Genomic DNA, 13,743 nt, shown 5'->3' with positions numbered 1-13,743 from the left:
CCCTGCCCTCCCTTGCACCCACCCATCCCTTCCCATCCCTCAGGAGAGTGCAGCTCTGGGTGATGAAAGCAGCTGAGCCCAGTGGAGCCTGGCAAAGCAGTCTGGAAGTGGAGCTGGCAGAGTCAAACCTCAGCAGAGCCAGTGTGGCATGGTGCCAGTGTGGGAAGTGGCTGAGGGGAATGAAGAGGCACCAAAACCAGGACAAGAGGAGCTCACCCCAAACCAAGCCCCAGAGGCACAGACTGGTCAAAAGCAGCAGTGCCACATGGAACAGAGTTCCAGCAGAGCTGACCAGAAACAGGTGGCATGATGTAATGTGACCTGTTTTACAGGGGGTTGTCCATCATTGCTTTTCACTGTCTTGGAACTAGGGATGGGAAGCACTGACTGTGGGAGGATCTGCCATCTTCTCTTTGTCTGGGGAAGCCAGTACTAAACTGAGGTGGTGAACACCTTTTGTGTGTAAAACACCGTTGGTTTTTTTTTTTTGGTATACTTTTGTTGTTACTATTACTACTTTTACTGTGCATTTCTTATTCCATTGCTGTTTGCTTTCAGTATATTGCTATCTCAACCCACATCTTGGACTTCATTCCTCTCTCACCAGAGGGGAAGGGGGGAAGGGGAGAGGCTTATTGAGGCTTATTTGCAGTTTAATTTCTGGCTGGTGTTAAACCACCACAACATTAAACAATAAGACTAATTAAAATGCTTCTGTGCAATTTAGAAGCATAACTAAGAACTGGAAAATTAGCAACAGAGTAAACTTTTCACATCACTATAAAGATGGAAACAATTCCAAATTACTAATGTATCTAATCTGGACTCAGACAAACATTACTGAAAAAAAGCACTCGTAAATCGTGGTGCAGATCTCCAGATCAAGTTCTCTTCTCAAAAAGACAACATTTTTATATCTAGCCTCATAATCAGTATTAAAGGAACCTGGAATAAGCCCCTTAAACAAGGACTAAACCTCAGATTATTTCTCTTCCACTGAACCACTAATTCTTTAAAAAAAGCAATGAATTTTTTTCTTAATTCAGGACATCATACACTATCTAACAGGCAACATAAATCACCTCTCTCCTCATCCCATAAAATAGGTACAAAAACCAAATTTTCTACTAAAATTCCTCTCTAGGAAGGTCATTGGTAATGTCAAAAATCTGGTCCAACCTGCCTGAATACAAAACCTGAGTCTCCAGCAGACAGTCCAATACCTGGCATGAACAAAATGCTATTTTGTCTAAATGCAGCTTGGAGACACAGCCAGAACTTACTTTAACAAATAATTTATTTGCCAAGCTGGTTGGATTCTGCATATTATAAGTCTATGAAGACTTTATGACTGATTTTTACTAGTCAGAGGAAAATACACATTCTGTTCATATGGTTTCAAAATATTTTGAGTATCCATAGAATCTTGTTGACTCATGTTGAGACACACACACTATGGATGTGCTGAACTAATAGGCTTCCAGTACGAATAAAAACCTCTCTCTTGAACAGGTATATGAAGAAAATCTGCTGTAGGGGTAGACAGCAAATATTAAGAAGTATATAACAATCATTAATTTTGAGAAAGAGAATGCTCTCCATTAGCAATGCAATCCTGAAAAGCAGCTTACTACATACACTGGATTAACTGCTGATTGTCAGCTTACAGCACCAAAATTTAAAAAGTACAGAACTTGGAAACAGTTTGAAGTTTTTATTCAAAATTCTATTTCTCAGGAAAATAAAATTTCAAAATATCTTTACCTGTATGTCCCTTTCCCAATCAGATTCAGACTCATAACAGTGATACCACCAACACCATCACCACCCCCTGGGCACTAATTTACTCTGATGTGCTTTCTTCCATCTTCAAAGCATACCTGAACACTGGAAATTGTTCTCTGGAATACAAGGAAGTTAGTGCACACTTACTTAAGTTCCTGCGTTAAATAGCATAAAGTCTGCTCTTAAGACCAGAACAGCTGGAATATCTCTCCCTGAATCATGTTATTTCTGCATTCTGGTTGGTAAAAAGTAGTAAGTTTTTCCAATAAGTTAGGCACACTACAAGGCATCCTCTGAAAACATTGGTTTTAGCTGTGTATTGATGGATTGGTATGGAAGCTAAAACACATTTAAAAAATCAGAGGAAGGAAATTAAGTTTGCAATCTGTGGCTGAAAATAATTTTTAAAAATGCTTCCAAGAAAGAAATCTTCATAACTCCATGAGAACCCAGAGAGAGTTGCATTGACCCACCTCTCTCATTAGTTTTGTTCACTCTAAATGTCTAACATAAACCACAAATTTGACAGAGGGCGTTATATAATATAACCCTGTCGCTAAATGTGAGATTAAACATATTAACTCTTGTTGAAAGGCCAAAAAGGATTTGTTAAACGTTTACTTTCAGATTTATTGTCACTGCAGCAAGGGGAGTATTTTGCTCATCAGAGGACAAATGCTGCTGCCTCCCACCTGTGCTCCCAGAGCTCTGGAAGGATGGTAACCTGGATACCTGCTCCAGGGAATACCTGCAGCTAACAGAGGCTGGGAGCAGAAACACTTCACACAGCACTGCTCTCACTGTAGTGGCTTTATGCAACAAATACATTATGCAGAATGCTTACAATGGTTTCACACTGCACCTACAAAAAAAAAATTGTCTTTAAAACAAAGGCAGAAACACCTTAGGAACAAGACAACCCTAGGCAGCCTTTCATTGACTTTCCTGTAGCTGAACCACGGCGAGCAGTGCAAAATATGACAAATACATGAAGCTGTAAACCCCAATTTTGATATAAATCACAGTGTGTAAGCATATGGATGAAGTTACATAGTGTCAGAACAGGAAGAGGGACAGAAAAAAGCTCACCACAATGCACACACACTGAAATGCAAAAACATCAGAGAAAGGAAGATATTTTTATACAGATTACCAAAATAGTTTGCAAAGCCACAAGAATTTTAACAGTATAGCTTTTACATACCAGAACTGAAATGGTAGTTCTTTTCCCTCAGGAAAATGCTTATTGCACACCAAAAAATTCTGGTTGTCCTGAAATCTAGGAGGAAGGTTCTTGGGGAACTCCAAAGGACTTTTTTGAAATCTGGCCACCATTCAGAATATGATGGACAGGCTACACTTCAGAACTGTTTTATAATTAAAAGGCTAGAAATCGCTCAACAGCAATCAGTAACGGTGTCTTTTACAGGAGCTACCTCAAGGTGCATTTTAAGGGTTTTTTAGATGATGACTCGCCCCTGCTCTGAAAACTGGATGCCTGTAATGACATCTCAAGCACAGCAACCATAAGAATGTAGAAAAACAACAACACAAGCAACTCTGTTAACATGAGAACTAATGAGGTAAGGATTCTCTACATCTGCAGCCTACATTTCCGATGTCCCTTCCAATGCAATATCTTGTTCCCACCACCCGCACAATATCCCACACAAACTCATCCACCCAATTCCTTCCACTCATTTCTCTATCTCATAAACATCACAACAATGTAATGTCCAGATGTCACTTACGATGAAAAGAGATCTTGAACAACCATCTGGTAAAGACAAAACTTTTGCTGGTTTTGAGCTAACACAATGCTGACTGGCTGCAGCAGGCTGATAAAACTTGAATCGTTAAATACATGGTACAGTCTATCTTCCACTGTAGGGATGAGAGGTCCTGTAACCTACCATGCTAACAAATACCACAAAACTCAGAGGAAATTGGTATCTTCTAAATTCATTTCCATGAGTCAAATACAATTAATTGAACCATTAAAATTTGAATTGTTAAAACAACTCAACAAGTAAAAGATAACAGAAAAAGAAATGGCAGAGAAGCAGAATGGAAATATTAGGAGCTTTTACTGTCTCCTAGGGGAAACTACTTTGTTAGACTTTCAAGATAAGTGTAAAAGACATGTCTAATGGTATGTCTCTACCAAAGACTATATTTCAAGGTATTTGTTCAGCTTTAAGGCCTAATTCCCTAGCTATTGTTTTCCCTCATGAGTTGAGCAAACAAGAAACCTGTTGAGCCACACTAAAATAGATGACTACTTACTGGGCCGAAGTAATAGAATCTTACAATCACAAATTTGCTCTGTTCTTACAGATAGGTATCACATCTGCCAATTTCCAATCACCTGGGACTTCCACAGTGGACAAGGACTGCTGATAAATGACTGAATATAAGAACAGGCTTTCTCCAAAATAAAAGTATCAGCAAGAACTGCATTGTAAAATAAAGTCCTACTAAAGCCCCATTCAGCCACTTTAAAAGCTAAAATGTCACCTTTTAATGAAAACTTCATGTTACCATTTTCCTTAAATATTTTAAAAATCTTATGCTAGTTGTTTAAAACAAGATGTATTTAATAAAAAAGTTATGAATGTAAAAGGCCATTCCAAGATGAGATGACGAACAGGCCTACCATTCATCAAAGTACTCTATCTTTTGTTACGAAATTTTTTACTTTGTAGATGATCATAAGCTACAGGTTGCATTTTTCAACTTAGGTCACAAATATACTGAGTTACACATATTCCAAATGTGATGTTCATATTTTATGAAAAACAATGTAATAGTAACAAATATGATTAGCCAAATTAAAAAGGTAACTTAAGAACTAATTCAACCATTTTCTCCCTCTGTAATGGAGCAGGGGGCTACATGTTCACTATTGAGCCAACCTCCCCACTGAGTTAATCAAGTGTTTTCTGGGTAGGTTTTATAGCTATTTTTCCTCCTGTGAGTTCAGCAAAATTAGAGAGCAGAAACTGTTATCCACTCCTTTTTTAATTTAAAAACCCACAAAAGACAGAGAAACTGCAGTATACCAGAGCAGTGTCAGCCAGGCTAGCTAGTATCCAGAAAGGGAATCCAACTGTCTGCAGTAGTTAGTGTTTCAGTGAGGATGAATGGCCTGAACTGGTGAGTATCTATTCCATGATGCTACACTATGGCATAGAATGAAAAGAAACTAAAGAAATAAACTCCCGAATTTATTAGAGTTTCAAATCAGAAAACTTGGCTAGAAAAGTTTAACCTAGGAAGTGAACTGAGATGATGAGAGCATCAATATGCAAATTTGACAAGAACTGGAACAGTCCTTCAATTCAGTCATTGATTTTTGCTTCACCAGTCACTGATTTCACCTTCCTCCACAGTTTTATTTTCCATATTTGGAACACATCAAGTGATCTGTTTTTACCTCCATCACCCCTTGCCCTAACATGACAGTCAGGTGTTTTTGCAACAGTGCCCGCAAACTGTATTTACAAGAAATTATGTTGCTGCCTTGGCAGGGTCCAGCTATGTAGCTGCTTTACACCAAGTATCTTAGTATGAGAGCACAGTTACATCAGATACATGAAACATTTTGCCTGGTGGCCAGAAACTAGGCCCAGCAGAAAGCAAACTGAGATTCTTAACATATTTATTAGTAAAAACACCTACAAAGAAATAAACCTAGGCAAGGTTTATCTTCTGTTCAGGAATAAGGGGGAAGGGTAACTTAAATTTTTCTTCCTGATGAGTAGCAAAATAAAAAGAAAAATAAATACTTGACAGATAACTAAAAATTATGAAGTTAGTGATCACTCTTAAATCACTTTGACTCAGAGCACCATCCATTAAGTCCATATTGCCTGTGGATATTATGATCCCACATGTTACGAAGGATTGCTCCTTTCCCCATAGTAGGAAATAACAGCTGAAAAGGAAGTGGAATACACATGTAACAGATACAAACGTGAGAAAAAAGAATCTCACACTTTTTATAGGGAATTATAAATACATGAGTCTAATATTTCTTACATTATAGGACAGACAATCATCTATATGCCCTGTACATCAAAACAAGATACCAGAGTCTGAGCTGCTAGCCTAACAAATCCAGTTACATGCTGACACTTTAGGAAACATGAATGAAGTATTGCAAATTATTAAACCAAAATCACTTTTACAAGTTAAGAGGCTACCATATAGGAGTTCTTAACACGCATTTTTATTTTAGATTAAAGATACATTATGTCAACATCAATAAATATGAATTTCTTCCAAATACTGTTGATTTTTACCTAATATTTCCCTCTTTATTGCCAATGTAGGAGAAAATAAGAAAACGAATAAGAACATTCACACTTTCGGAGTGCATTGCTTGTCTCTTCTTTCTACAGACTTCACCATCTCGCCTCTTGTTCTAGATACATAGATACTGCAGTGTTAGTCAGTCCAAGAAGTTATACTTTGTGAAAATGTGGCTGTGGCTAACTTATCAGCACATCAAAAACCCACTATCACCTCCAAGGCAGTAAGTTAGTAAATCACAGAATCACACAATTTCCACTCAGTGGTTAATTTTTGTTAAAAGCTGAATCGTTCTTACACATCTCTTTAGGAAGATATAGAAAGCTTTTTACCTGTATACACAAACATACATACATAGGTGTATATGCACACACTCTCAAATATTATAATCTCACTCTTCAATATGATCATAATTTCATTCAATTAATCTCACGTCTTATTTTATATATCTCTTTTAATCTGCTTTGATTAAAAGAAGCCAAACTCAAGCCTGGGTAGTGCTATCCGGGGGATTTCATGTTATGTTCATTTTACAGACAGGACAGTTTAAGCTGTCATTTCTGTCACTCTGGGTGTTTATTGGTTTACTACATAAAGTGTTTCAGCCATGCCAGAAGATTATTCTTCTGATATCTTGATAATCACTTTTACATTTTACCACTGTATAACTTATGATGCTGATGCAGTTGGACATGTAAAAGTATTGTATTAAATAAGTATGTTCACATAGTTCAAAGACACTGCAAAACAGAGTCTAATTTTGTACAGATAAATGACAGTGATATACATATATATCCACTCAGTGGATGCAGCTTAATCAGCAAATCTTCAAAAATTCAACGCTATATTTTCAATTTTTCAGCACATAACCATATGACATCTTTCTACTTACTCCAGCCTCAGTCAATTTGATTGTCTTGAACAGAAAAGACTGTATACACTTTATTACATGGTTTGTGTTTGGGAAGCTTCTTTCATTTAATGTAAATGCTGGAAGATAAAGGGTAAACAAAAATGGGCATTCTGGGCAATGTGGTTTACAACACAATCCTAGAGCAATTCACCTCTCAAAAACAAACAAAGTGGCTTAGCTGCTCTCCCAGATTCACCTGCTACATTAAAATTATGTAGAATTTCCTTGGATGTAAGAATTATTAAGGTAAGAGACTGTAGTAATAAGAGTTCAAACCAGGGATGTGATTTACGTAGCTGTACACACAAAATAAAAAATAAAACTACATCAGAAATGGGGAGAAAAAATACAAAGAAAAAAAAAAAAGCAAATCCAATTCCCTAATTTTTGGAAATATAATAGGCTGTTAGAATCTTCTTACTGGTTCAATTAAGTTGACAGATTAACTGTCAGAGTTATAGAAGCAGAAAACCACCTTGCAAAACAAGCTCTTCTATCAATAAAAGTAAAATCTGATGGTGCCATTTGAATATTTATGCAATATGAAGTAATTCTAAATAATGACTTGATATAGAATATAATTAACCTATGCAATAAATTAGAGAATAAAACCAAGAGGTTACTTAATCAGCTCAGTAACAGCAATAATGACATTTTTGAGGCTTTTAACAGCGAATGAACATCTGAAAGCCAAAAATTAATGGCCCAAAGTAAAGACAAGAAAGCAGAATTTTCTGCTGTCAGTACATAAATTAAAACAAATAATTCACCATTACCTCATCATAAGTTCTTTATTTTACATTTTTTTAATTGGCAGTGACTTTGACAATTCAACATTTACCTTTATTTTAATGACCTATTTCTGAGGTAAATAAACTCCTTTTTTCCCACCTTCATCAAATATCTCTTCTAACTACCTAACTCAAACTCTCCCATTTGATTCACTCTACTACTAAGAAACGCTGATATTCAAGAATATTTGATATGCTGGCCCTTCAATATATATTTCTATATGGAATTTCAACAACTGCTTCCAAATCACCGCCTCTCAAATATATTTTAAATGAGTAACTGCAAACATATTCTGTAACTTCATATTAAAATATAGCAGATGTTTTGAAACCTCTGAGATAATAATTTACAGCATTTAACCTGTCATTATTAAATGTGGAGCTATAAACAACTACAACATCTTAACAGTCACTCAGATACAACTTTGTAAACCTTTCCATGTCTGCAAACCTGATGATCCACTAAATTGACGTTCTTTTTGGTCACAAGATGCCAGGTTTTGTTACAGTATATTATTATTCAAAGTGTAAAATAACTATATTAGTATATTTTGACTCGCTTACAAAGAGCCTCAAGTATCTTAAACAAAAGCTAAGTTTTATTGAACCCATAGAATTCAGACACAGGATGTTCTGGAAACCAGACTTTCGAGCTCTGCTGTCTTCTCTTGGGTGACATGAAGAGCAAGCATGAGATTCCATAGGAAAGGAAATGGTACAAAAATCTGAAAAGCAGAGTCTACTATCTTCAGTCCCTCACATGAACTCACCTTCTCTTTGTATCAGCTATGCCAACTGGAGCAACCCAAGCTCTTTAAGGAATATATTGCTAAGGCTTCCTGATACCTTTCTCAGTTAATGGTTAGTAGCTTAAAGAGTAGTGTCTGGTTTCCATAACGCTCTGAATTAGTACAGCATCTGCAAATCCCAAATCATTAAATGAAATCATTGAAATTCAGGCACCAGTGTTATCTGTGAAACTTTATAGCTCAATAATAGAATGAAATGGTGGTTCTAAACATAACTATGTACCATATTTTATGCATCTTTAACTAAAATGCAGGATGAGAAAACTTCAACTGGAACATCACTATCTATGAGACTCATGTTTCCATTATTTTAGAATTGTTCATCTAAATACCACGGATTTCTTTTCTTAAACATACATTGGTTATAAACATGATGAGTAAAATATGAGCTCAGGAAAGACACAACAACTCCAACTGATTTTAGTACTTTGGTATCTTGCTAAAGAGAAGTCTTGGTCTGAAGTACTGTTGTGCTGGATTCTGGCAAAAACCTTTCAACTATTTTAGAAATAGTTGGAAAATTTCTAACTCACTGAGGAAGGTGGTCATCTTAGACCTTGATCTTAAGAAGCAAATCTTCCCAGAGCATTGATGCTGGAGTGAGATGACTCAAAATAGACTGTACAAAGTGAAGCTGTCTCATCCTTACACCGGGATCAAAGTCTACACACAAATACAGAGGTAACAGACCATCTCACATCTTCGTGAGCTTCTTACAGTCCTCAATACAGTGGCTCTTACAAATGTTAGTTAATTAATGCTCTTACACCATGAGGCAATTACCTTGACTACCCTGTAGCAAGTGTGAGCATAAGGCTGTCCTTAACAGCAGACAGCTGACATTAGTCCATGAGTTAATCCCACAGCCTACACAAATGCTCTTATCCTCTGGTAAATGAGAAGCCATTGACAGCCCTAATATACAGTACAGTGCTTCAATAATCCTGTCGTGCAATCCTCACATTTCCAGGTAAGCATGAAATAATTCGAAATCCTAGAAGTAACTAAAATAAAATATATTTAGTTTAACTGTTAATTCTTCCTTCTGAGGATCTTCCACTGCTCAAAGCCATTTATTGTGGTTTCAAGAAAATCTATTTAAAGGTTTCTTGAAAGTTTGGAGGCTGAAAAAGAGATAATTGGAAATTACAGAAAAAAAAGAAAAAGAAAGGAAAAATGTCTATTTAAAAGAGAGAACAAAGCTTTCCAGCTTTCTCTCACCAAACACCCATTTGATAGTGATACCATTGACCTCTATAGAATCACCAACGAAAAACTCTTTTAGATAACTCCTTTGTGTTCATACTACATCACAGGAACTCACTCACCCTATATAATCAGAAACTTAACTTCCATAAAAATGTTAGGTATCTAGGAAAACAGACATTTCTCATCAAGTGTGTATTTTACCTGCAGAATCAGAAAGGAAACATGCCACTGATAACTTATGAAGAGAAATCTTACCTAACCCAAATCACTGTATGGCTCTGGTAAATCAGCTACTGCTCTGGGGCAATATGGATGGCAGGAGTGTTTAAATCACTATTTTTATTCCAGATCAGCAATGTGGTTTCAAATCAAATCTCCCAAATGTCTCCCTTTACTGTGCTTGGGTTTCACAACACAGAACAGTCATAAAACACATGACCTAGATGCTTTTACAATTAAAACTGGATCAAAAGATTCATTTCAGGAATACATCTAATGTGCTGCAAGTGTTGAGGAGGAGACACAGCAAGGGTAGTGCTTATCTAACTTGCACAGAATGGATCTTCCTCTTACCAAAAATGGTCTGTCTAAATCAACCCCGTACTACTCTTAAGAGACAGAGTAATCTTAGATTTGGAAAAAGATAACATTTATGATAATAATGAGATCATTGTGCAAGAGACTTTCTACTTGGATTAGAAACATGTCAATCCACGTACTGATTTTTCATAATTTAAATCATGACTTCCTTCCAACTACTTGTGATTAATGACTAGCAACTGCAACTTGCCTGGTCAAGATAAAAAGCGCTGCCATCTCGGATCTCTCGTCGCTGTTTGAGGTCAGTCTCTGTGGTGTCCCTCGACAGTGCGATATATTCGACCTCCCTCTTTGTCAGCTCCTGTGGACAACAGCCTAAGGTTATTGCAAAAATAACACTATAACCTGAGTGACTGAACTTTAAGAACATGCCTAATGGTGTAAGTGTACAAAAAAGCTCTAGGCAGCAGCACAATGATCTGAAATAACTCTGAACAAAATCTAATCTCTCTTACTTTTAAAATGTTAACAGTGTGTTCTGCCTCAAACAAAATGGTTTAAATTTCTGCTCGATAAACTTTTATTTTCCCCAGATCTATTCTAAAAACATAATAACCAGCTCTATACTCTTTCCATTGAACATCTGCAACATCCTGTAGGTTAATCTTCTGGTTTCAGACTCTAAAAAAGAGCGAGCATCTACAAATCACAAATAAAAATCAGAGGTTTTCTGTAGAAGATTGAAACGTTCAACTCTCACAGTTCACTAACATTTACACTGTGATGCAGCTGTGATTATTACCTGCACATGCTCTGCCAGTACACTAATGAACTGCATTATTCTTAACCTCTCCTCCTTGGCTGTCATGAGATGCACTCTGCATCTGTAAAACTACAGACTACTTAAAACAGGAGAATCCTGTTATTGTTTTCCTTATTTTGATTCAATATGAGATATACTTAAGAGTATGCTATCTTAAAGGAATAAAAACAATTCCCCCATGTATTTATAACAGATATTTCTGCTACTTCCATATCTGGGTTATCATGCTTAGAAACAGATTCATAATGAAGTGCTCTTAGCCCTTACTCCTCAATTAAGGATATCATTGATTTAAAAGACCTCTCAACAGGCAGCTTTCAACTACAGTTGTATGAAAAAAAATACAAAATACAAAACCCAATTTAAACTATTTCCTTTCTGCTTTTGCAGTGTCTATTGGGTTACAAAGCCACAAATTCCTTTATGTTGCAGGTAGATATAGTTGCACTTTCTTTTAATTAAAGGGGGGAGAAGGAGTGTTTTTCAACAATTAGGCCTGTGTAGGAATGCACAGTAGCTTTAGGCAACAGCAAATACAAGTTTTCCAGGTTACTATATATTTTCATTAAAGGCACCACAACACGTATCAGCTCACATGGAAAGACCGGCCTTCATATAATTTTTTGGCATGGCATTGAATGAATAAGCTGCAGCCTTTCCAATAGATCTCAAGTGCATACAGTCTGTGGCATAAATAACGAGGAACATATCCTATGCCTGGATATCAGGTGTTTTTCCAAGTCCCCTTTTTAGATTATACCAAACTCTTATGATTTATTTTGAGGAATGGATCAAACTCTGAAATAGCACATCTGATTCGCCGAATTTAAAAAATCTTTTCTCTCCTGTACAAAGTTCAAAATCTTGAAGCTTTCTCTTCTATGCTTTACCTCAGAGACCTAGTCTTTGAATTAGCATCTTTTGATTTTTAAAGGAATGTCTGATCTTTTTAACAACTGCTTCTACGCCTCCATTTGTGATTCTTCTGCTCAACCAGATTCCAGATACAGCTCATGGCACACCAAGTCCTGCCCACATCAGTTTTTGGGGCAGACATCCCCCTCCTCCTGATCATTTAAGGGCACTGACTTTTTAAACGTGAAATTTTGTACAGAATGCTGCCATGATTCATGCAGATGGCTGTAGGCACGTCCTTCCCACATTCCAAGAGAGGATCATACATCCATCCACTCTTTCTAATCACTCAGAATAACTGTTCCCAAATGTTACTCAGAACACTTCTCTCCCAAATCCTTTCCTTCATTTCTTTTTTTATGTAATGAAGCAAAAACGATTTGTTGTCTGTAGCACTAGGCAGATATCTTAATCTTCTAAACATACATAATGCTGAGAACAAACTGTTTCTCCATTTGTGGTAGCATATGGTAACACAGTTTTCCAACTCTTCTTTTTCCCCTGGAGTTTAAGCAGAAAAACATGCATTAAAACGTCTGTACTTTCTATTTGTCTATAACAAAAACTGAGCTTTGGAAAGCACATTTATGAAAAAACTTATTTACTTCCTAAGCAGCTTGCTGTAAGATTTTCTAGGACTACCTTTCGCCATTTGCCTAGTATAAGAATGACTGACATTAATAACGGTGTCTCACACACATTTAAACAAACATACACACCAGATACTGCATGGCAATAGATCGCCGGAGAGGCCCAGGAGGCCCAATGAGAAAGACATCTTGGCCAAGGAGATCTTTCTGCATTATCCATCTTAAATGGTGGACGACAGACTGGGCCAGAGACTCTGTCACTTCAAAACACAAAGATAAGAACACGTTATTGAATTTTGAAAAGTGTTAGATATCTGGCCATTCAACAATTTCTTTGAGCTTATCTCCAAAATGAAAATACAGAAAGCTGTACTGCCCTAATCTGGACAGCTGAAAACCAGACAATTCCACACAGAGTTTATATTAGACCACTTAACTTACACATAAAAGTTTACACATGTATCTTACCGATTGCTTTTTTTCTCTGCCCAACTTCATCCTTTCAAAAAACAACAACCAACATAAACCAGAAAAAAAAGTAGTGGATTTGTATTTCACATTAAACTGATCAACATAAAGACTGTTTTTTATTACTCAGTGTTGAGTGGACTCCCCAGCATCAGATAATATAACATAAACACATTCTATATTTACACAATATATTTACAAAATATAATTTGCAAAATATTTATCCAGCCTATATCTCAATGCTTCTGTGAATCGTGAAGCTCAAATAAACCCCAAAAGCTCTGATTGCACCAGACTAAGATTAGTGCTCAGGGACAAAATGAATTTGGTACTTTTTTAAAAGAAAACTGCATTCTTGTTTATAAATCATGGAATCAAATTCTTAAGAAAATCCAATCTTTGCCCTATCACTAAATTTATACCATACAGCTTCCAAAATCACAATAAGAAAACAAATCAAAGCAGATCTATTTACTTCTATTAAGAAACATCATATGTATTAATTTAAAAAGCAATAACCTGATGATAATTAAACTAAAACTTTTACCACATGCATACAAATATTGGCAGCACTGGAAAGCATCAT

The 13,743-nt window shown here is 36.3% G+C and overlaps 1 protein-coding gene across 2 annotated transcripts in view; it reads right to left on the bottom strand.

Annotated features, from left to right (window-relative positions):
* Window positions 1-13,743, bottom strand: part of VWA8 (von Willebrand factor A domain containing 8) — a 183,203-nt gene that overhangs the window by 148,337 nt on the left and 21,123 nt on the right. For both annotated transcript variants that reach the window (XM_066176231.1, XM_066176232.1), the window contains exons 3-4: window positions 12,819-12,949; window positions 10,612-10,722 (exon numbers count right to left, since the gene is read on the bottom strand). In XM_066176231.1, coding sequence (XP_066032328.1) covers window positions 10,612-10,722; window positions 12,819-12,949 — 242 coding nt within the window. The remainder of the gene's footprint in view (window positions 1-10,611; window positions 10,723-12,818; window positions 12,950-13,743) is intronic.

This window comes from Chamaea fasciata, unplaced genomic scaffold (assembly GCF_029207755.1).
Source record: "Chamaea fasciata isolate MVZ Bird 193981 ecotype frontalis unplaced genomic scaffold, bChaFas1.0.hap1 SCAF_2, whole genome shotgun sequence".
Classification (NCBI taxonomy): Eukaryota; Metazoa; Chordata; class Aves; order Passeriformes; family Sylviidae; genus Chamaea; species Chamaea fasciata.
Note: the sequence above shows the minus strand (reverse complement) of the source record. Positions and strands in the feature narration are given on the sequence as shown.